The 24,505-nt window shown below is 46.7% G+C and overlaps 2 protein-coding genes across 9 annotated transcripts in view; both read right to left on the bottom strand.

Annotated features, from left to right (window-relative positions):
• LOC125726955 (NACHT, LRR and PYD domains-containing protein 3-like) overlaps nt 1–21,307 on the bottom strand; it is a 143,498-nt gene extending 122,191 nt beyond the window's left edge. For all 8 annotated transcript variants that reach the window (XM_049003459.1, XM_049003486.1, XM_049003485.1 and 5 more), the window contains exon 1: nt 21,268–21,307. The gene's annotated coding sequence lies outside the window, so the exon portion shown is untranslated. The remainder of the gene's footprint in view (nt 1–21,267) is intronic.
• LOC125726958 (NACHT, LRR and PYD domains-containing protein 3-like) overlaps nt 1–24,505 on the bottom strand; it is a 41,678-nt gene that overhangs the window by 15,963 nt on the left and 1,210 nt on the right. The window contains exons 2-9 of the mRNA XM_049003498.1: nt 23,204–23,320; nt 22,566–22,679; nt 19,074–19,187; nt 15,899–16,012; nt 13,423–13,536; nt 5,704–5,767; nt 5,305–5,533; nt 2,786–4,694 (exon numbers count right to left, since the gene is read on the bottom strand). Coding sequence (XP_048859455.1) covers nt 2,786–4,694; nt 5,305–5,533; nt 5,704–5,767; nt 13,423–13,536; nt 15,899–16,012; nt 19,074–19,187; nt 22,566–22,679; nt 23,204–23,280 — 2,735 coding nt within the window. The 5' untranslated portion in view covers nt 23,281–23,320. The remainder of the gene's footprint in view (nt 1–2,785; nt 4,695–5,304; nt 5,534–5,703; nt 5,768–13,422; nt 13,537–15,898; nt 16,013–19,073; nt 19,188–22,565; nt 22,680–23,203; nt 23,321–24,505) is intronic.

Here is a 24,505-nt window from a genome sequence, read left to right as displayed (position 1 = left end):
CGCCCTTCCGGCCTGCTCGCCCTTCTTCCTGTGACGCCCTTCCGGCCTGCTCGCCCTTCTGCCTGTGACGCCCTTCCGGCCTGCTCGCCCTTCTGCCTATGACGCCCTTCTGGCCTGCTCGCCCTTCTGCCTGTGACGTCCTTCCGGCCTGCTCGCCCTTCTGCCTATGACGCCCTTCCGGCCTGCTCGCCCTTCTGCCTGTGACGCCCTTCCGGCCTGCTCGCCCTTCTTCCTGTGACGCCCTTCCGGCCTGCTCGCCCTTCTGCCTGTGACGCCCTTCCGGCCTGCTCGCCCTTCTGCCTATGACGCCCTTCTGGCCTGCTCGCCCTTCTGCCTATGACGCCCTTCCGGCCTGCTCGCCCTTCTGCCTGTGACGCCCTTCCGGCCTGCTCGCCCTTCTTCCTGTGACGCCCTTCCGGCCTGCTCGCCCTTCTGCCTGTGACGCCCTTCCGGCCTGCTCGCCCTTCTGCCTGTGACGCCCTTCTGGCCTGCCCGCCCTTCTGCCTGTGACGCCCTTCCGGCCTGCCCGCCCTTCTGCCTGTGACGTCCTTCCGGCCTGCTCGCCCTTCTGCCTGTGACGCCCTTCCGGCCTGCTCGCCCTTCTGCCTGTGACGCCCTTCCGGCCTGCCCGCCCTACTGCCTGTGACGCCCTTCCGGCCTGCCCGCCCTACTGCCTGTGACGCCCTTCCGGCCTGCCCGCCCTTCTGCCTGTGACGCCCTTCCGGCCTGCTCGCCCTTCTGCCTGTGACGCCCACCCTTCTGCCTGTGACGCCCTTCCGGCCTGCTCACCCTTCGGCCTGTGATATCCTTCCGGCCTGCTCACCCTTCTGCCTGTGACTGCTGCTGTACTACTGTTCGCCCTGCCATCTAAAGTGGCTCCAGCACTTGCCTGTCATCCCCTGCTTTGTGAATCAAATGTTGAGATTGAGACAATGTGAATTGAGATTTCACCATCTTGATCATTTGACTTCCTCTGCTCCCCCCTGGAGGATGGGCTCCCCCTTTGAGTCTGGTTAGGGTTAGGGCTTCCTCTGCTGCCCCCTGGAGGATGGGCTCCCTCTTTGGGTCTGGTTAGGGTTAGGGCTTCATCTGCTGCCCCCTGGAGGATGGGCTCCCCCTTTGGGTCTGGTTAGGGTTAGGGCTTCCTCTGCTGCCCCCTGGAGGATGGGCTCCCCCTGTTAGTCTGGTTCCTCCTAAGGTTTCTTCCTTCTAGGGAGCTTTTCCTTGCCACTGTTCCCTTTTGACTTTCTCACTGAGCACTTTGCTGTAAAGCACTTTGAGAGAATGTAATGTGGAAACACGCTATATAAATAAAACTGAATTGAATTGAAATTGCATTCTGTGTTTGGGTGGAACTCATTCAATTAATATTTATTATATTTTTAAACCAAAATAATACACATATATATATTTTTCACTTGCCGCCCATCCCTAATCAACAATACACTAATCGGAGAGCTATTAGTCCTGTGAAAAAGGCTTTTAGAAGAAATGTTTGTTTGAATGATTTATGAATAATGATGCTTCATTCATCCCCATGGGGAAATTGTCTTTTCGCCCCTCCCATATTGCTCTCCAAGAGAGACACAGACACATATACAGGTGAGAGGAAGTTTAGGGGTCACAGCGCAGGGTCGGCCAGCATCCAGCCCCCTGCAACTCAAGGAATCAGTGATGACATCACTCTGCCGGCCAGGAGATCTGAACCAGCGACCTTCTGAGTCGAACCCAAAAAGTCACGCACCACACCCAGTATTTACAGAAATGCTTCCTACAGCATCCAGAACTGAAAAGAATATGAGACTTCCCCACTATTAATAAAAACTGGACCATTATGTATGATGCTGCATCTTTGGTTATTTGTTACACAAAGGATGGTCATGGAAATCTTGTCTTTTTTGTTTTTACTACATCAATAACTTCAGTTAATATCCATCCATCCATTTTCCAAACTGCTTATCCTGCCGGGTCGCGGGGGTCCGGAGCCTATGCCGGAAGCAATGGGCACAAGACAGGGAACAACCCAGGATAGGGGGCCAGCCCATCGCAGGGCACACTCACACACCAGTCACTCTTACACACAATTTAGTAGCACCAATCAGCCTCAGCATGTCTTTGGACTGTGGGGGGAAACCAGAGGAAACCCAGGCGGAGACTCAAACCCGGGTCCCAGGGGTGTGAGGAAACAGTGCGAATCACTGCACCACCATGCCGCCCCCCTCACCCTAACCCTAACCACTGCACTACCATGTCGCCCCCACTTCAGTTAATATAAAATCTAAAAATCCTAGTTATTGATACGAGGGTAAAAAATTATACATATATTTTATATTTTAAAGAATCTTAATCTTTATACTGCCAGACTAGATGTGTCATCACACCCTCAGCCAGGTGCAGCTGTGGCCAGCAGAGGCCGCCAGTGAGCAGCCAGAGACAGCAGTCATACAGAAGCTCCCAGCTCTGGGCTCCATCACATGAACACGCCTGCTGACAATAAAACTCACATACCACTTATACACCCTGTGGATAAAGAGCCCTCACTGCTTCTATAGCAGGTTAGGATGCTGTACCTGTGATCAGAAGGCAGCCTGGATGGGAACGGAAAGGTCACTTTTTTGTTTGTTACTACATCACTACCTTCAGTCATTATAAAGTCCGTGGTTCAGATTATCAAACAAACACCACAGTTATTAATCCAAGAGGAGAAATAAATCAGATATATTTCATACAATGTCAATGTATTACTGCCAGACCAGACATGATTTCCCATCCCCACGTCACTTACAGAGCCGTCCTGGAGTTCTTGACCACAGGCAGCAGCCTCCACTGCTCTTCATTTTCTGATCCAATGTATTTCTTCAGATCAAACACATCCAGCTCTTCATCTGACATCAGCATCACAAAGGCCAGAGCTGAGTACTGTGCAGGTGAGAGGTCTTCTGCTGAAAGATGCCCTGAATGAAGGTATCTTTGTACTTCCTCTACTAGTGAATTGTCACCCAGTTCATTCAGACAGTGGAACAGATTGATGGTTCTATCTGGAGATAATTTCTTCTTGATTTTCCACTTGATGTATTGGGCCGGTGAATGATTGGCACCCGATTCTGAATCAGAACCCGATTCTGAGTCAGAACCCCATTCTAGGTCGGAACCCGTTACAGGGTCATTCTCTGCTATGCACTCATTGCTTTGGGGACAAGCTTTGAACCTCCATGGCCCTGAATAGAACACGTCGGTACAGATATTGGTTGGATGTAAGTGTTGGTCTGTTTCCTGAATGTTATGTGACCTGGTTCCTCGCTGTCCCAGTAGTCTTTGTAACAGAGTCTTACTGGAGTATCTTGAGAGGCCCAGGAGGAAGCGGAGGTAGAGGTCCAAGTGTCCATTCTTGCTCTCTAATGCCTGATCCACTGCAGTCTTCAGCAGGTCAGCTGATGAGTTTGACAGAAACACGTATAAAGCAGCGAGATACTCCTGGATGCTCAGATGCACAAAGCAGTACACCTTCTCCTGATACAGCCCATATTCCTCTTTAAAGACTTCTGTGCACACTCCAGAGTAAACTGAAGCTTCAGTGACATCAATGCCATTCTCTGTCAGATCTTGCTCATAAAATATGAGATTGCCTTTCTCAAGGTTGTCAAAAGCCAGTTTACCAAGTTTTAAAAGGAATTCCTTACTGTATTCCTTAAGCTTGGTTTTATAGTTTTTCATATATTTGTCATTTTTTAAACTCGCCTGAAAGATCAGGAAGTGTGTGTACATTTCAGTCAAAGTTCTTGGAATTTCTTCCCTGTCAGTCTCACTAAAAAGCCTCTCAAGGACAGTGGCTGAAATCCAGCAGAACACAGGTATGTGGCACATGATGAAGAGGCTCCTTGATGATTTCACATGTGTGATAATCCTGCTGGCCAGGCTCTGATCACTGAATTTCCTCCTGAAATACTCCTCCTTCTGGGCATCACTGAACCCTCGTATCTCTGTCACCTGGTGGATGCAGTCAGGAGGTATCTGATTGGCTGCTGCCGGCCGGGAGGTGATCCAGAGGAGAGCGGATGGAAGCAGATTCCCCTTAATGAGGTTAGTCAACAGCACATCCAGTGACGTTTTTGTTGTTACATCAAACCAGCTCTCATTGTTCTGAAAATCTAGAGGAAGGCGACACTCATCCAGACCATCAAAGATGAACAAGACTTTGTACCTAAACAGCTCAATGGATTCAAGAGATTTCAGTTCTGGGACAAAGCGGTGAAGCAGTTCAATCAGACTGTATTCATCCTTAATCATATTCAGGTCCCGGAAAGGAAGAGCAAATATGAAGTGAACATCCTGGTTTGCTTTTCCTTCTGCCCAGTCGAGAATAAATTTCTGCACAGAGACTGTTTTCCCGATACCTGCCACCCCTTTAGTGAGTACAGTTCTGACAGGTGTTTTACGCCCACATAAGGGTTTAAATATATCATTGCAGTTCATTGTAGTATCTTCTGTTTGCCTTTTCTTGGATGCTGTTTCAATCTGTCTCACTTCATGTTCATCATTGACTCCTCCAGTCCCACCTTCAGTTATGTAGAGTTCTGTGTAAATCTCACTGAGAAGTGTTGGCTGTCCTCCCTTAGCTTTCCCTTCAAATACACACTCAAACTGCTTCTTAAGTTTACGTTTGATTTCCTGCTGATATTGCAGCATGAGCTGTCCTGAAAAGAAATGAGAGGAAAATGCATTAATTCTCACCGTGATCCTGACTGGTATGAGAGGAAGAATATTTTCCAAAAACACGTTTTTTCAAACATACAAATCCAGATATTTCACTGTGACAAACGTGAAACTCAAAGTTTTATCACACACATTTTACTGGAACACCACACACAGGACGTGCATAAGCCTCAGGCAGCCAAAGGAAATGTTTAAAGCCATTTATCTGGGTAGTAAGTGTATATCTGCTCAGAACAAAAAAAAGACAAAACCCCTTTTCAGCTCCCAAGTCTCCTCAGGACACCACAGCCAGTCCATGTGATCCTTACATTTCACCACCAGCTCACTTCATTTACTAATTAAATTAGTTTAAAAACGAATGAGATATTGATTAGCCACATGAGGTGTGATAGTGGTCAAGTCAAAACATACATGGGTGTATTTGCATGATTTCTGCGAATATTGGGGTGACTTTAGGAAGGTTTTAAAATGGCTAACACACTGTGACATACATGTTACACCAACATGAAGACCATCTAAACATCCTTCTCTCTGGCTGCCTAAGACTTTAGCACAGTGCTGTACATGTACAGAATGTTATGAGGCTCTTACTCTTCTCCAGCATGTCAGCGAGATCATTTTGCTGCATGGTCCTCAGGATGTACAGTGTGATCTTCAGAGCTCCCTCTCTACCACAGGTCTTCTGCATCCGACCATCACTGTCCAGGTCATTGTCCTCCTCCAGCTGAGGCTCAGAGCATTCTGGGTAATTCTGATCTAGGTACCTCACAAACTTCTTCAGCTCATCCTTTAGGAACTTTACGGCTTTTTCCTCTAGTAACTAAAACAGTCACAGTTAATTATTGCTACTTGCACCAAAGCTTTTCAAAACTTCATTTTAAATTTATTTCCTTTACCATGATGAATTTCTTATTATACAGCTGTATAAAATTATAATTCATATAATTCACACAACAGCTAATAAAATATATATCAGCAACAAACACAGACCTTCGATATGGATGATAAACCCGGTTTATCGTGTAGATCTGAACTGCATTCTTCCATTTGGTCTCTGTGAATAAGGCAGAAACATAAAGACCTCAATTCATCTACACAAATGTAACAGAAAGACTGAAAATCTCCCCATTAAACTTGCTGTAACTGCAGATAAAGAATAACCTTGTGGTATATTAGTCTGGAAAGATGTATCTGCCATGTTAAGCTTTATTCACTGGGGCAGCTTCCTAATTTTCTCATGACAGCAGAAGAGAACCAGTGACATCAGGCTCCAGCACACAGAGACACAGCAGGCAGGAAGGACAGTTTTCTATGCAGCCCTTTGTACCCAGTGACATTCAGAGTGATTCACTGGATTAGCAGAGCTAAATACCAGCATTTCATTCAGTCAGTAAACTGGTTAATGTTATAAGTCTTTGACGCCACAAGGACTGCAGCTAATGTCGTTGTACATATTACAATGACAATAAAGATATTCTTATACTTATTCTAATTAGCTAGTGAATTCATGATGGTCTTTTATTGGAAGCTGAATATTAGTATTTTGACAAACATATTTGACACTGAGGTATCCAGCCTTGGCTATAAGAGAAGTGATAACAGACGTAAGTGAGATGTAAAATAGTGTGGATTCGCTGTCCATGATCAGATGATGGTTGTGTACATTACTGATGGTGTGTAAAATCTAAATCTAATGGGCTGAATCTGTCCTTCAGCACCTACAGGCTAATGGGCCGAATCCGTCCTTCAGCGCCTACAGGCTAATGGGCCGAATCCGTCCTTCAGCGCCTACAGGCTAATGGGCCGAATCTGTCCTTCAGCGCCTACAGGCTAATGGGCCGAATCCGTCCTTCAGCGCCTACAGGCTAATGGGCCGAATCTGTCCTTCAGCACCCCATCTCTCGTGGAGTATTGGGGCAGTGTCAAGCCCAGTGCAGGGACAGGAAGAGTACAGCTGTCCTGGTGATGCTGCCACAAATATTCAAAACATTCTTATCCCATTAGGATATGAGGGGGATGTGCTGACCGGGGACAGGGGGAAGCGTGAGAGCAGGTGAGAGGGGAAGCGAGGAGTATAAGGGGAGGCAGGTCTCTCAGCTTACACCACCCAGCTGTCGGGTCCCAGCGCCCCCTGGTCGGTGTCCATTACCACAGGCGCAACCCAAGACAAGCACAGTATCTGCCGGTGCTATAGCGCCCCCCGGTGTCCGTTACCACAGGCGTAACCCAAGACAAGCACAGTATCTGCCGGTGCTATAGCGCCCCCCGGTGTCCGTTACCACAGGCGCAACCCAAGACAAGCACAGTATCTGCCGGTGCTATAGCGCCCCCCGGTGTCCGTTACCACAGGCGCAGCCCAAGGCAAACACAGTATCTGCCGGTGCTATAGCGCCCCCCGGTGTCCGTTACCACAGGCGCAGCCCAAGACAAGCACAGTATCTGCCGGTGCTATAGCGCCCCCCGGTGTCCGTTACCACAGGCGCAGCCCAAGACAAGCACAGTATCTGCCGGTGCTATAGCGCCCCCCGGTGTCCGTTACCACAGGCGCAGCCCAAGACAAGCACAGTATCTGCCGGTGCTATAGCGCCCCCCGGTGTCCGTTACCACAGGCGCAGCCCAAGACAAGCACAGTATCTGCCGGTGCTATAGCGCCCCCCGGTGTCCGTTACCACAGGCGCAGCCCAAGACAAGCACAGTATCTGCCGGTGCTATAGCGCCCCCCGGTGTCCGTTACCACAGGCGCAGCCCAAGACAAGCACAGTATCTGCCGGTGCTATAGCGCCCCCCGGTGTCCGTTACCACAGGCGCAACCCAAGACAAGCACAGTATCTGCCGGTGCTATAGCGCCCCCCGGTGTCCGTTACCACAGGCGCAGCCCAAGACAAGCACAGTATCTGCCGGTGCTATAGCGCCCCCCGGTGTCCGTTACCACAGGCGCAACCCAAGACAAACACAGTATCTGCCGGTGCTATAGCGCCCCCCGGTGTCCGTTAGCACAGGCGCAACCCAAGACAAGCACAGTATCTGCCGGTGCTATAGCGCCCCCCGGTGTCCGTTACCACAGGCGCAGCCCAAGACAAGCACAGTATCTGCCGGTGCTATAGCGCCCCCCGGTGTCCATTAGTACAGGCGCAACCCAAGACAAGCACAGTATCTGCCGGTGCTATAGCGCCCCCCGGTGTCCATTAGCACAGGCGCAACCCAAGACAAGCACAGTATCTGCCGGTGCTATAGCGCCCCCCGGTGTCCATTAGCACAGGCGCAACCCAAGACAAGCACAGTATCTGCCGGTGCTATAGCGCCCCCCGGTGTCCATTAGCACAGGCGCAACCCAAGACAAGCACAGTATCTGCCGGTGCTATAGCGCCCCCCGGTGTCCATTAGCACAGGCGCAACCCAAGACAAACACAGTATCTGCCGGTGCTATAGCGCCCCCCGGTGTCCATTACCACAGGCGCAACCCAAGACAAACACAGTATCTGCCGGTGCTATAGTGAGATCAGCACAAGTCATAAGTAAGTAAGTAGAGCTTTACTGTCATCCAAAACAATAAGTATACGGAATATCGTTCTCCATGAGCATAAGTGTAACATAAAACACAACAGCACACAAGACAGATCACAATGAGGGTGAGAGGGGTAATAATTTACACTACACCTATATACATATATCTGAATGTACATTTATATAGAGAAGACATTAGACTAAGACTGAATAGAAAGACAGTACAATGACATGAAGAATACAGTATGAAAGCAGTATGAATGTACATATATACAGGGTAAGTAAAGGGAGCAGGTTATATTGTGCAAATTAAGACAAGTTGTGCAAGAATGCAATACGTGTGTAAAAGTCCAGGTATGCATAGATGTAGACATATTCATATAAAAGCAGCCATAACGGGATCAAAATGAATAAATATAAAGTGTTACATAGAACAGTACAGAGTCAAGTGTGTGTGTGTGTGGGGGGGGGGCGGTGTGCTGTTCGGGAGCCGGACTGCTTGGGGGAAGAAGCTATTGCACAGTCGTGCAGACCTGCTCCTATCGCACGGTCGTGCAGACCTGCTCCTATCGCACGGTCGTGCAGACCTGCTCCTATCGCACTGTCGTGCAGACCTGCTCCTATCGCACTGTCGTGCAGACCTGCTCCTATCGCACTGTCGTGCAGACCTGCTCCTATCGCACAGTCGTGCAGACCTGCTCCTATTGCACAGTCATGCAGACCTGCTCCTGATGCTGCAGAATCTTCTTCCAGATGGAAGGGTGGGATGGTACCAGTCAGTCACAATGCTGGTGGCCTTACGGATGCAGCGGGAAGTGTAAGTGTCCTGCAGGCTGGGCAGAGAACAGCCGGTGATGCGCTCAGCGGAATGAACAATCCTCTGAAAGGCTCTGCGGTCGGAGACGTGGCAGTTTCCATACCAGACTGTAATAGAACTGGATAGAATGCTCTGGATGGTGCCCCTGTAGAAGGTGGTGAGGATGGGTTTGGGGAGATGTACCTTCTTCAGTCTCCTCAGAAAGTGCAGGTGCTCCTGGGCTCTTTTGGTGAGGAAACTGGTGCTGCTGGTCCAGGAAAGGTCATCTGTGATGGGAACACCAAGGAATTTGGTGCCCTTCACTTACTCCACTGTGATATTCAGCGGAGGATGGTCAGTCTTGGTCTTTCTGAAGTCGATAATCAGCTCTTTTGTTTTGTCAACATTAAGAGTCAGATTATTGTCCTTGCACCAGACTGCCAGCTGCTGTACCTCTTCCCTTTATGCTGTCTCATCATTGTTCTTAATGAGTCCCACAACAGTGATGTCGTCCGCAAATTTAATGATGTGATTTATGCTGGAGCTGGAGGTGCAGTTGTGTGTCAGGAGCGTGAAGAGAATCGGGCTCAGCACACATCCATGGGGGTGCCTGTGTTCAGTGTGGTTGTGTTGGAGCTGATGGTGCCGTTCTGGACTGTCTGGGGCTTTCCAGTAAGGAAGTCCAGAATCCAGTTGCAGGTGGAGGTGTTCAGTCCGAGCAGGTCCAACTTGGCGATCAGCTGCTGAGAGATGATACTGTTGAATGCTGAGCTGAAGTTGATGAACAGCATCTTCATGTGGGTGTTTCAGTATTCCAGGTGTGACAGGGACAAGTGAAATGCAAGTAAGATTACATCATCTGTTGATCTGTTCATGCAGTACGCAAACTGCAGTGGATCTAGCATGAGGGGGCGGTGCTTCTTGATGTGGCTCAGAACTAGTCGCTCAAAGCACTTCATGGCGATTGGAGTAAGTGCTACTGGGCGCTAATTGTTGAGCTTGGAGACGGTGGCCTTCTCTGGAACAGGTCTGATGGTGATGGCCTTGAAGCACTGCAGGACGACAGCTTGCTTCAGGTAGGTGTTGAAGATGTCCACAAGGACATCGGCTAGCCGGTCAGATCAGGCTCTGGGCACATGTCTGGGTACGTTGTCAGGTCCAGTAGCTTTCCTTGGGTTGACTCTAGCGAGGGTCGTTCTTACGCTGACTGCAGACAGGAACAGCACTCAGTCGTCTGGCGGGGGGGTGGTCTTCCATGCTGGCTCATGTTCTGGATCTCAAAGCTGCCGTAGAAGTGGTTGAGTGCATCTGGAAGAGAGGCATCAGTTTCACACACACGTGGCGGGGTCTTGAAGTCAGTGATGGCTTGGATACCCTGCCACATGCGTCGTGCGTCTCTTGAACAGGTGAAGTGTCTGTTGATATTCTTCCTGTATTCCCTTTTTGCCAGCTTCATGCCCCAGTAGAGGTTCATTCTTGCTGTTTTGAGCACCACAGCGTCTTTTGCTCTGAAAGCAGCATTCCGTGTTTTCAGCAGTTTATGCACTTCTGCTGTAAACCATCTGCAATGCATCTGTCAATGTATCCCATCACTTTCTCAGCATATTCGTTAATGTCTGTGTGCTGGCCGGTGGATCCTGCTTCTCTGAAGATGCTCCAGTCTTGCAGGGCCTCAGTCGCTCCCTCCGGCCATGTTCTGACCTTCTTTGTTACAGGTTTTGCGCTTTTCAGCAGTGGGCTGTATGCTGGAGTGAGCATTACTGTAGTGTGGTCTGAAAGTCCAAGGTGGGGGCAGGGGGCTGCTCTGTATGCAGCTTCAGTGTTCGTGGAAACCAAGTCCAGTATATTAGCTCCTCTGGTTGGGAACTTAACATGTTGGTGGAGTTTGGGTAAAACAGACTTTAAATTTGCTTCATTAAAGTCCCCGGGAATGATGAGGTGGAGAGATTGCAGGTCGCTGATGGCTTCATACAGCTCGCGTCGCGCCTCCTTAGCATTAGCATCAGAGAGAATGTACACCACCACAATAACAATGACGCTGGACTCCCACAGCGAATAATAAGGTCTGAACTTCACTGCCACAGATTCCATCAGCGATGAACAGTGATTGGTGATCATACCTGTGTTTCCACACCATTCTGTGTTGTTGTAAACACATAAGCTGCCATGGCGAGCTTTTCCGGATTTGCCGGCGTCTCGGTCTGCACGGATAGCATGTAGACCCCTTAGCTGAATAGCTGCGTCAGGAATGTTGTCGTTCAGCCAGGTTTCCGTAAATATGAAAACACTGCAGTCCTTCATGTCGCGATGTGCAGCTCTCTGTAGTCGGATGTGATCAAGTTGATTTTCCAGCAAACGGACGTTTGCCAGAATAGTGGATGGCACCGCTGGTTTGGTTGGATTAGCCTTTAGCTTAGCCCGGATGCCTCCGCGCTTTCCGGGTGAATTTACACCGCTTGCGGAGTCTCTTTACTGGGATGGGTGCTGCAGCCGATTCAGGGGCAGGAACAGATCGAGCTCGCGGAACCGGTCGAGCTCACGGAACAGGCCGAAATCGCGGAACAGGCCGAAATCGCGGAACAGGCCGAAAACGAGGAACAGGCCGAAAACGAGGAACAGGCCGAAATCGCGGAACAGGCCGAGCTCGCGGAACAGGCCGAGCTCGCGGAACAGGCCCAGCTCGTGGAACAGGCCCAGCTCGCGGAACAGGCCCAGCTCGCGGAACAGGCCGAAAACGTGGAACAGGCCGAGCTTGCGGAACTCCTCTGTTAGCGCGTTTTCGGCTAAGTTATCTTTAAATCTTTCGCTGATTTCCAGATGAGCACAGCGGTTGTATGTGCGTCTTTTTGCATCTTTCACACATGTTCTGATAGCAGAAGACTACAAATATAGTCATTAACAACAAAACAAATGCACACTATGAGATCCGGAGTAGCCGCTGTGTCCTACCGCGCCGCCATCTGCAGTAATCTATGTACACACTATGACGAGCTACAACACAGACCACAACTCGGCCAGGGGCTGATCTCTGCAGCTAGAGGCCCACCGAGTAGGAACAAAGGAAGGGGGGGGCAGTTTGACTTCCTCCTGACCTGACGGACGGGACAGAGTCTGGCAGAGGAACACAGCTGACATCTTATCTGCAGCCGCATAACTGGCCCGTGATCGGTAGGTTTGATTATTATTATTGTTGTTAAAATAATAATAATAATAATCATAATAATAAATGTGAGTTATGAAGATGGAACAAACGCATTATATCGGTTAACATATTGCAATTAGCCGATATTCATTAAAAATCACGATACTGGCATCAGCCTGACCTTTCAGTCTTGGCTGTAATTACTGCCCAATGATTAGACTTAGTGTTCAAAGTTATTAGCAGCAGACTTAAAGACACAGTGTAACGTTATCTGACAAGTTAGCTAGATATCATTAATGCCCTGTGTCTAAATGACAGAGAGGTCATTTTATTAAAAATGAACGTCTTGGAAACAAACATGGGAAAATAATGGAAGCTTTTGAATGACCACAGTGTAGCAGGAGCTGTGATATAAGCACAAGGTTCCCCGTTATTTTGAATTAACACTCTGGGAAAGTGTTACTGTAACATGCCAGTCAGCCTGAAGTTAAGCCTGAAGATTAGCCTGAAGTTAATCCTGCCCCACTGTCCATGCTGAGGACCCAGGGGACCTTGATGCTCAGCTCACAGCTTAATCTCTGAAGTGTCCCTCTTTTTAAGCTGGCACTGTATGCACCAAGGAGCACGGCATGTACCAAGTGCCCCAGTCGGCTGACATGTACCGAGTGACCAAGGTGGCCGCTGTGTACCGAACGCCCCAGGTGGCCGGCGTGTACCGAACACCCCAGGCGGCCAGCATGTACCGAGTGCCCCAGGCGGCCGCCGTGTACCGAACGCCCCAGGCGGCCAGCATGTACCGAACGCCCCAGGCGGCCAGCATGTACCGAGTGCCCCAGGCGGCCGCCGTGTACCGAACGCCCCAGGCAGCCAGCATGTACCGAACGCCCCAGGCGGCCGGCATGTTCCGAGTGACCCAGGCGGCCGCCGTATACCAAACACCCCAGGTGGCCGGTGTGTACCGAGTGCCCCAGGCGACAGGATCTATCCTGCCTGCTGCTGTTAGACAAAACAATGCCTGCTGTCAATGTGCAGCCCCAACAGCGAACCTTAAAGTCTGATTTTAACTAAATTAAATGAAATTTTCTTAATTTATTTATTGGATAATATTATATTATTGTTTAAATTCTCAAAGGTGATGGAATTTGTTAAAGGCAAACAATGAAGCATTTATTATAAGTGTTTTTTCCTCATAGCTTGTATGTGTCTCTGTGCCATTTGACTGAGAGTCTGAGTGTTTTAAACAGTGTTTGTCTAAATGCACATTTACCTTTGATCTGTAGGAAAATGTCCCTTATTGAAGTGGAGCGGGTGTTCCATTGACCAGTCACTCTTCAGGGAAACACAGCTGGGTACAGGGGAGTCTGCTCTCTCCATCAGGACACTGTGGGCAGCGAGAGGAAACAAACCCTCATGGTATAAATATAATTCATACAATAGGGACGGCATCACACTGCTGGGTACAGGGGAGTCTGCTCTCTTCATCAGGACACTGTGTGCAGTGAGAGGAAACAAACCCTCATGGTATAAATATAATTCATACAATGGGGATGGCATCACACTGCTGGGTACAGGGGAGTCTGCTCTCTTCATCAGGACACTGTGTGCAGTGAGAGGAAACAAACCCTCATGGTATAAATATAATTCATACAATGGGGATGGCATCACACTGCTGGGTACAGGGGAGTCCGCTCTCTTCATCAGGACACTGTGGGCAGTGAGAGAAATGAAACCCTCATGGTATAAATATGATTCATACAGTGCAGACGGCATCACACAGCTGGGTACAGGGGAGTCTGCTCTCTTCATCAAGACACTGTGGGCAGTGAGAGGAAACAAACCCTCATGGTATAAATATAATTCATACAATGGGGGTGGCATCACACAGCTGGGTACAGGGGAGTCTGCTCTCTTCATCAGGACACTGTGTGCAGTGAGAGGAAACAAACCCTCATGGTATAAATATAATTCATACAATAGGGACGGCATCACACTGCTGTTTATCCTTCTGCTCTGCCTTCATGTACTTTGATATGCTGAGAGGCTCCATGTAAACTCGCTAGTTTACAGTTAATGTGAAATAAATTCTTGCCTGAAAATTAGATTCCTTCATGAAAGGTTTAGTTTCATTGTTCAAAACCTCCATAACTAGACTTTACTGATGTTACTTTTTACCTGTTTATATATGTTTTTGTTTATTTGTTTAGTTTTGTTATGTGGCCATTTTGTAAAGGAGGGATGGTCTGCTGCTAGCCTCTAGGATAAAATAACTGGCTGATTGTGGAAGAAATGGGCAAAGAAAGAAGATGGCGAGGTCTTTTTATGAAGCTACACATATTACAGTGCTGCCCACTGACCAGCCCTAGCTAGGAGCCCAGGTTACTGTATGTTATGGCCTGACTATAGACCCAGAGAGACATGCATGCTAGTGGGCTGTAACACTGTTACCTCTCAGTGTTCTTTCTCTTACACCCCACAGGGGGGGGCATTTCATATCTTGCACTATAAATGTTGGGACTCACAGCCACTGATGCTCCGAGCCCCCAGAGCACTGGCCCCTCTCGCCCGGTCCATAACCCAGCCGAGACTCCAGGGGGCGCTATCTTGGAGAACCTTCAGCCTCCAGCTCATTCCCCAACTGTGAGCTAAGAAGCGCTACTGGGGATCTTTCCTGCCTGCTGCCGTCAGACACCACAATGCCTGCTGTCGATATGCAGCCCCCACAGCCGGCCTTAACGTCCCATTTTTAACCATTTAAAAAAAATTTTTTATTATTTACTTATGTAACAATATTGTATTTTCAGGATTTTTTCCTTTCTGTACTGTGTACTTCTTAAAATTGTTATCCTACAGAAATTTTGTTTACTTCTAAAAATGTTTACTTACTTGCACTATATCTGCTGTCTTTGCACGTTGTCTTTGATTTACATTGTATGTTTGTGTCTGTGCACTTTGCTGCTGTACGCAAGAGAATTTGCCCCCGTGATCAACAAATCATCTTATTTTACACTCAGGGGATGAGAACCATTGCAGTGTCACATTTATTATGATGTGAATCAGCAAACATTTAAAAGTCACCTTTGGCAAAGTAACCAATAGTCCTTCTCTTCTTTGTCTGATGATACTGGCTCATTATTAAGCCACATGGTTCAATTAAACATGATAAACTGAAGCCATTGTCAGAGCATAATCTGATGAATTCATGAGAGTGCAATTATTTATCAGAACAGAAGCATCCGTCCTACAAGCTGATAATCTACTCTTGAGTCATTCTGTAATGGATATACAGGAGGGATCAGGCAAACCAGTTTCTTTCCAGCTCTGTGATGAGGACTGAAATTCAAAATCCACTTTGCAATTAAATAACGTCCAAGTAACTGCGATGGGCTGGCCCCCCATCCTGGGCTGTTCCCTGCCTCGTGCCCATTGCTTCCGGGATAGGCTCCGGACCCCCCGCGACCCAGTAGGATAAGCGGTTTGGAAAATGGATGGATGGATGGAACTTCCAAGTCCAGCTCACAGGAAGTCAGGTTTTACAGTAATCCTCATCCATTTACCTCAGATGTTATTTATATCGAATACAGATAAAACTATTGTTTAAATCCTCAAAGGTGATGGAATTTGTTAAAGGCAAACAATGAAGCATTTATTATAAGTGTTTTTTCCTCATAGCTTGTATGTGTCTCTGTGCCATTTGACTGAGAGTCTGAGTGTTTTAAACAGTGTTTGTCTAAATGCACATTTACCTTTGATCTGTAGGAAAATGTCCCTTATTGAAGTGGAGCGGGTGTTCCATTGACCAGTCACTCTTCAGGGAAACACAGCTGGGTACAGGGGAGTCTGCTCTCTCCATCAGGACACTGTGGGCAGCGAGAGGAAACAAACCCTCATGGTATAAATATAATTCATACAATAGGGACGGCATCACACTGCTGGGTACAGGGGAGTCTGCTCTCTTCATCAGGACACTGTGTGCAGTGAGAGGAAACAAACCCTCATGGTATAAATATAATTCATACAATGGGGATGGCATCACACTGCTGGGTACAGGGGAGTCCGCTCTCTTCATCAGGACACTGTGGGCAGTGAGAGGACACAAACCCTCATGGTATAAATATAATTCATACAATGGGGACGGCATCACACAGCTGGGTACAGGGGAGTCTGCTCTCTTCATCAGGACACTGTGGGCAGTGAGAGGAATCAAACCCTCATGGTATAAATATGATTCATACAGTGCAGACGGCATCACACAGCTGGGTACAGGGGAGTCTGCTCTCTTCATCAAGACACTGTGGGCAGTGAGAGGAAACAAACCCTCATGGTATCTTCCCAAGTTCTCCCACACCACTCCTTTGCTGCGCTCCCTCCACTGGCTTCCTGTAGCTGCACGCATCAGATTCAAAACACTGATGCTCGCATACAAAGCCAAAAATTCTCTGGCACCATCCTACCTAAAGGACCTCATCACACCCCGCTCTGCACCACAATCTCTCCGATCCTCCAGCACTGCTCGACTGGTCCCTCCTCCCCTCAAGGCACAAGGAAGACACGCATCTCGGCTCTTCTCTGTCCTGGCACCTAATTGGTGGAATGAACTCCCCCTAGATGTCCGAACAGCTGAATCCTTGACTGTCTTCAAGCGACGACTCAAAACTTTTCTTTTTCAGAAATACCTGACGTAGAACTTCTATATTCTTTCTCGACTCTTATTCTGGTGTGTGTTTTTAAAAAAAATAAATAAATAAAAAAAAAAATTCTGCACTACTCAATGGAGTTCTCAGAGATAGTATTCATAGCTTGGGTCCTTATTGAGCTAGCATTGGAAATTCATTGCAGAGTCTCAAAGCACTTATGTAAGTCGCTCTGGCTAAGGGCGTCTGCCAAATCCTGTAAATGTAAATGTACGTAAATGTATAAATATAATTCATACAATGGGGATGGCATCACACTGCTGGGTACAGGGGAGTCCGCTCTCTTCATCAGGACACTGTGGGCAGTGAGAGGAAACAAACCCTCATGGTATAAATATAATTCATACAATGGGGACGGCATCACACAGCTGGGTACAGGGGAGTCTGCTCTCTTCATCAGGACACTGTGGGCAGTGAGAGGAATCAAACCCTCATGGTATAAATATGATTCATACAGTGCAGACGGCATCACACTGCTGCTTATCCTTCTGCTCTGCCTTCATGTACTTTGATATGCTGAGAGGCTCCATGTAAACTCGCTAGTTTACAGTTAATGTGAAATAAATTCTTGCCTGAAAATTAGATTCCTTTATGAAAGGTTTAGTTTCATTGTTCAAAACCTCCATAACTAGACTTTACTGATGTTACTTTTTACCTGTTTATATATGTTTTTGTTTATTTGTTTAGTTTTGTTATGTGGCCATTTTGTATAGGAGGGATGGTCTGCTGCTCGCCTCTAGGATAAAATAACTGGCTGATTGTGGAAGAAATGGGCAAAGAAAGAAGATGGCGAGGTCTTTTTATGAAGCTACACATATTACAGTGCTGCCCACTGAGCAGCCCTAGCTAGGAGCCCAGGTTACTTTATGTTATGGCCTGACTATAGACCCAGAGAGACATGCATGCTAGTGGGCTGTAACACTGTTACCTCTCAGTACTCTTTCTCTTACACCCCACAGGGGGGGGGCATTTCATATCTTGCACTATAAATGTTGGGACTCACAGCCACTGATGCTCCGAGCCCCCAGAGCACTGGCCCCTCTCGCCGGGTCCATAACCCAGCCGAGACTCCAGGGGGCGCTATCTTGGAGAACCTTCAGCCTCCAGCTCATTCCCCAACTGTGAGCTAAGAAGCGCTACTGGGGATCTTTCCTGCCTGCTGCCGTCAGACACCACAATGCCTGCTGTCGATATGCAGCCCCCACAGCCAGCCTTAACGTCCCATTTGTAACCATTTAAAAAAAAAAAATTATTATTTACTTATGTAACAATATTGTATTTTCAGGATTTTTTCCTTTCTGTACTGTGTACTTCTTAAAATTGTTATCCTACAGAAATTTTGTTTACTTCTAAAAATGTTTACTTACTTGCACTATATCTGCTGTCTTTGCACGTTGTCTTTGATTTACATTGTATGTTTGTGTCTGTGCACTTTGCTGCTGTACGCAAGAGAATTTGCCCCCGTGATCAACAAATCATCTTATTTTACACTCAGGGGATGAGAACCATTGCAGTGTCACATTTATTATGATGTGAATCAGCAAACATTTAAAAGTCACCTTTGGCAAAGTAACCAATAGTCCTTCTCTTCTTTGTCTGATGATACTGGCTCATTATTAAGCCACATGGTTCAATTAAACATGATAAACTGAAGCCATAGTCAGAGCATAATCTGATGAATTCATGAGAGTGCAATTATTTATCAGAACAGAAGCATCCGTCCTACAAGCTGATAATCTACTCTTGAGTCATTCTGTAATGGATATACAGGAGGGATCAGGCAAACCAGTTTCTTTCCAGCTCTGTGATGAGGACTGAAATTCAAAATCCACTTTGCAATTAAATAACGTCCAAGTAACTGCGATGGGCTGGCCCCCCATCCTGGGCTGTTCCCTGCCTCGTGCCCATTGCTTCCGGGATAGGCTCCGGACCCCCCGCGACCCAGTAGGATAAGCGGTTTGGAAAATGGATGGATGGATGGAACTTCCAAGTCCAGCTCACAGGAAGTCAGGTTTTACAGTAATCCTCATCCATTTACCTCAGATGTTATTTATATCGAATACAGATAAAACTATTGTTTAAATCCTCAAAGGTGATGGAATTTGTTAAAGGCAAACAATGAAGCATTTATTATAAGTGTTTTTTCCTCATAGCTTGTATGTGTCTCTGTGCCATTTGACTGAGAGTCTGAGTGTTTTAAACAGTGTTTGTCTAAATGCACATTTACCTTTGATCTGTAGGAAAATGTCCCTTATTGATGTGGAGCGGGTGTTCCATTGACCAGTCACTCTTCAGGGAAACACAGCTGGGTACAGGGGAGTCTGCTCTCTCCATCAGGACACTGTGGGCAGCGAGAGGAAACAAACCCTCATGGTATAAATATAATTCATACAATAGGGACGGCATCACACTGCTGGGTACAGGGGAGTCTGCTCTCTTCATCAGGACACTGTGTGCAGTGAGAGGACACAAACCCTCATGGTATAAATATAATTCATACAATGGGGACGGCATCACACAGCTGGGTACAGGGGAGTCTGCTCTCTTCATCAGGACACTGTGGGCAGTGAGAGGAATCAAACCCTCATGGTATAAATATGATTCATACAGTGCAGACGGCATCACACTGCTGGGTACAGGGGAGTCCGCTCTCTTCATCAGGACACTGTGGGCAGTGAGAGGACACAAACCCTCATGGTATAAATATAATTTATACAATGGGGACGGCATCACACAGCTGGGTACAGGGGAGTCCGCTCTCTTCATCAGGACACTGTGGGCAGTGAGAGGACACAAACCCTCATGGTATAAATATAATTTATACAATGGGGACGGCATCACACAGCTGGGTACAGGGGAGTCCGCTCTCTTCATCAGGACACTGTGGGCAGTGAGAGGAATCAAACCCTCATGGTATAAATATAATTTATACAATGGGGACGGCATCACACAGCTGGGTACAGGGGAGTCTGCTCTCTTCATCAAGACACTGTGGGCAGTGAGAGGAAACAAACCCTCATGGTATCTTCCCAAGTTCTCCCACACCACTCCTTTGCTGCGCTCCCTCCACTGGCTTCCTGTAGCTGCACGCATCAGATTCAAAACACTGATGCTCGCATACAAAGCCAAAAATTCTCTGGCACCATCCTACCTAAAGGACCTCATCACACCCCGCTCTGCACCACAATCTCTCCGATCCTCCAGCACTGCTCGACTGGTCCCTCCTCCCCTCAAGGCACAAGGAAGACACGCATCTCGGCTCTTCTCTGTCCTGGCACCTAATTGGTGGAATGAACTCCCCCTAGATGTCCGAACAGCTGAATCCTTGACTGTCTTCAAGCGACGACTCAAAACTTTTCTTTTTCAGAAATACCTGACGTAGAACTTCTATATTCTTTCTCGACTCTTATTCTGGTGTGTGTTTTTAAAAAAAAAAAATAAATAAAAAAAAAAATTCTGCACTACTCAATGGAGTTCTCAGAGATAGTATTCATAGCTTGGGTCCTTATTGAGCTAGCATTGGAAATTCATTGCAGAGTCTCAAAGCACTTATGTAAGTCGCTCTGGCTAAGGGCGTCTGCCAAATCCTGTAAATGTACGTAAATGTATAAATATAATTCATACAATGGGGATGGCATCACACTGCTGGGTACAGGGGAGTCCGCTCTCTTCATCAGGACACTGTGGGCAGTGAGAGGAAACAAACCCTCATGGTATAAATATAATTCATACAATGGGGACGGCATCACACAGCTGGGTACAGGGGAGTCTGCTCTCTTCATCAGGACACTGTGGGCAGTGAGAGGAATCAAACCCTCATGGTATAAATATGATTCATACAGTGCAGACGGCATCACACAGCTGGGTACAGGGGAGTCTGCTCTCTTCATCAGGACACTGTGTGCAGTGAGAGGAAACAAACCCTCATGGTATAAATATAATTCATACAATAGGGACGGCATCACACTGCTGCTTATCCTTCTGCTCTGCCTTCATGTACTTTGATATGCTGAGAGGCTCCATGTAAACTCGCTAGTTTACAGTTAATGTGAAATAAATTCTTGCCTGAAAATTAGATTCCTTTATGAAAGGTTTAGTTTCATTGTTCAAAACCTCCATAACTAGACTTTACTGATGTTACTTTTTACCTGTTTATATATGTTTTTGTTTATTTGTTTAGTTTTGTTATGTGGCCATTTTGTATAGGAGGGATGGTCTGCTGCTCACCTCTAGGATAAAATAACTGGCTGATTGTGGAAGAAATGGGCAAAGAAAGAAGATGGCGAGGTCTTTTTATGAAGCTACACATATTACAGTGCTGCCCACTGACCAGCCCTAGCTAGGAGCCCAGGTTACTTTATGTTATGGCCTGACTATAGACCCAGAGAGACATGCATGCTAGTGGGCTGTAACACTGTTACCTCTCAGTGCTCTTTCTCTTACACCCCACAGGGGGGGGGCATTTCATATCTTGCACTATAAATGTTGGGACTCACAGCCACTGATGCTCCGAGCCCCCAGAGCACTGGCCCCTCTCGCCGGGTCCATAACCCAGCCGAGACTCCAGGGGGCGCTATCTTGGAGAACCTTCAGCCTCCAGCTCATTCCCCAACTGTGAGCTAAGAAGCGCTACTGGGGATCTTTCCTGCCTGCTGCCGTCAGACACCACAATGCCTGCTGTCGATATGCAGCCCCCACAGCCAGCCTTAACGTCCCATTTGTAACCATTAAAAAAAAAAAATTATTATTTACTTATGTAACAATATTGTATTTTCAGGATTTTTTCCTTTCTGTACTGTGTACTTCTTAAAATTGTTATCCTACAGAAATTTTGTTTACTTCTAAAAATGTTTACTTACTTGCACTATATCTGCTGTCTTTGCACGTTGTCTTTGATTTACATTGTATGTTTGTGTCTGTGCACTTTGCTGCTGTACGCAAGAGAATTTGCCCCCGTGATCAACAAATCATCTTATTTTACACTCAGGGGATGAGAACCATTGCAGTGTCACATTTATTATGATGTGAATCAGCAAACATTTAAAAGTCACCTTTGGCAAAGTAACCAATAGTCCTTCTCTTCTTTGTCTGATGATACTGGCTCATTATTAAGCCACATGGTTCAATTAAACATGATAAACTGAAGCCATAGTCAGAGCATAATCTGATGAATTCATGAGAGTGCAATTATTTATCAGAACAGAAGCATCCGTCCTACAAGCTGATAATCTACTCTTGAGTCATTCTGTAATAGATATACAGGAGGGATCAGGCAAACCAGTTTCTTTCCAGCTCTGTGATGAGGACTGAAATTCAAAATCCACTTTGCAATTAAATAACTTCCAAGTAACTGCGATGGGCTGGCCCCCCATCCTGGGCTGTTCCCTGCCTCGTGCCCATTGCTTCCGGGATAGGCTCCGGACCCCCCGCGACCCAGTAGGATAAGCGGTTTGGAAAATGGATGGATGGATGGAACTTCCAAGTCCAGCTCACAGGAAGTCAGGTTTTACAGTAATCCTCATCCATTTACCTCAGATGTTATTTATATCGAATACAGATAAAACTATTGTTTAAATCCTCAAAGGTGATGGAATTTGTTAAAGGCAAACAATGAAGCATTTATTATAAGTGTTTTTTCCTCATAGCTTGTATGTGTCTCTGTGCCATTTGACTGAGAGTCTGAGTGTTTTAAACAGTGTTTGTCTAAATGCACATTTACCTTTGATCTGTAGGAAAATGTCCCTTATTGAAGTGGAGCGGGTGTTCCATTGACCAGTCACTCTTCAGGGAAACACAGCTGGGTACAGGGGAGTCTGCTCTCTCCATCAGGACACTGTGGGCAGCGAGAGGAAACAAACCCTCATGGTATAAATATAATTCATACAATGGGGACGGCATCACACTGCTGTTTATCCTTCTGCTCTGCCTTCATGTACTTTGATATGCTGTGAAGCTCTTCATGGAAACAGACTAGCTTACCGTTAATGTGAAATAAATTGTCTCACCTATAATTTACATTATTATAGGAAAGGTTTAGTATCATTGTTATAAGCTACATCAATAGACGGGTCTTTGGTAGTGTTTTCCTGTTTATATATATTAGTTTGTTTGTTTAGTTTTGTTATGTAGCCATTTTGTATAGGAGGGATGATCTGCTGCTCGCCTCTAGTATAAAATAACTGGCTGATTGTAGAAGAAAAAGGCAAAGACAGAAGATGGCGAGGTCTTTTTATGAAGCTACACATATTACAGTGCTGCCCACTGACCAGCCCTAGCTAGGAGCCCAGGTTACTTTATGTTATGGCCTGACTATAGACCCAGAGAGACATGCATGCTAGTGGGCTGTAACACTCTTACCTCTCAGTGCTCTTTCTGTTACACCCCACAGGGGGGGGCATTTCAGAAGCAGCTCTTATTTTTCCTCTCTCCTCCATTTTTGTACCGATCCAGATCAGATGATTCCTGCTGGAGCCTCTGAGAACATGAAGGGTTAATAGATACATCCTACGTATAATCTTTAAATTGTATTTCATAATAGTGCTGTGATTTTCATTAGTCATTATTACAAAATATTATTTCACATAATGCAAATGTGACTACTTCAATAATTCAAACTGTACTGCACAATAAAACACAACTTTCCACATTGACATTTTATTGCCAGATTCAATTTTTACCGATGTTCAGTCGAACCACTCAACCGTCAGTTTATGTTACGGTAGCATGTTTCGACAAGGGAACACAACTCGTCAGAACATCGGATCCTGCTCTTCCACTCCCACTTCGTCTGCACTCCGTTTGCGCGTCCACGTAATAATGTGCCTGCTGCGTGATCACGTGTGACGTATTTTGGAATTTACCCGGAAACACCAAATGCTATTTTTTGATTGGCTGGTAAACGCTTATTAACTCTGTAGCACGGGTCAGCTATGAACTCGGCGAAAACCTCCACTCCGTCTGCCGGCGCCTCGTCCATTAATTGCATATAACGTGACACCTTGGTGGTGGTTGTTCCTTACTTCTCAGTGTGAGAAACACAAGGTGTGGCGTGTGAACTGGCTGAAATGCGTGTGTCTCATGATCAATGTGACAAATAAATGTCAGCGCAACTGGTGCGTTTCGATTACTTCTCTCCAACTCGGAACTCGGATGAAAACATTACGAAAAACGTCGCTTCCCGCTGGAAACACGCCTCTTTTATGATGTTGATGTCGGACAGAATTTTCAAGAAGGGTCCAGCTGCAGACGCCCACCAGAGTGGACCTGCACCAGAAATACGTGATCTCAACTCTGTGTTACAGCGAATAGACCCTAAGCTTAACCTTAACCCTAACCGGAGCTCCACTTTACGTCCTTAAAGATCATCTGTTTCCTGTGGAGCTCCACTCTACAGGCGTCTGCAGCTAGACTCTCTTGGAATTTTCTTGTCCGAGTTGCCCCTGTGACGCAATTTCAACATGGCGGCTTACACACTCAACAGTAATTCTATTTTACAAATCTTTAAAAATGTTTATTTTGTTAAATGTATTAATAATTATAAATGTAATTGCACGTGTTCGATTTAGTGAATACCATATCGTGACCGTAAACAGTATCCTAGCAGCAATATCAGATTTTTACCAGACTTGTTAGTGTTTTTGGTTTGTAGTTTGTTTGCCT

Source organism: Brienomyrus brachyistius, unplaced genomic scaffold (genome assembly GCF_023856365.1).
Source record: "Brienomyrus brachyistius isolate T26 unplaced genomic scaffold, BBRACH_0.4 scaffold81, whole genome shotgun sequence".
NCBI lineage: Eukaryota > Metazoa > Chordata > Actinopteri > Osteoglossiformes > Mormyridae > Brienomyrus > Brienomyrus brachyistius.
Note: the sequence above shows the minus strand (reverse complement) of the source record. Positions and strands in the feature narration are given on the sequence as shown.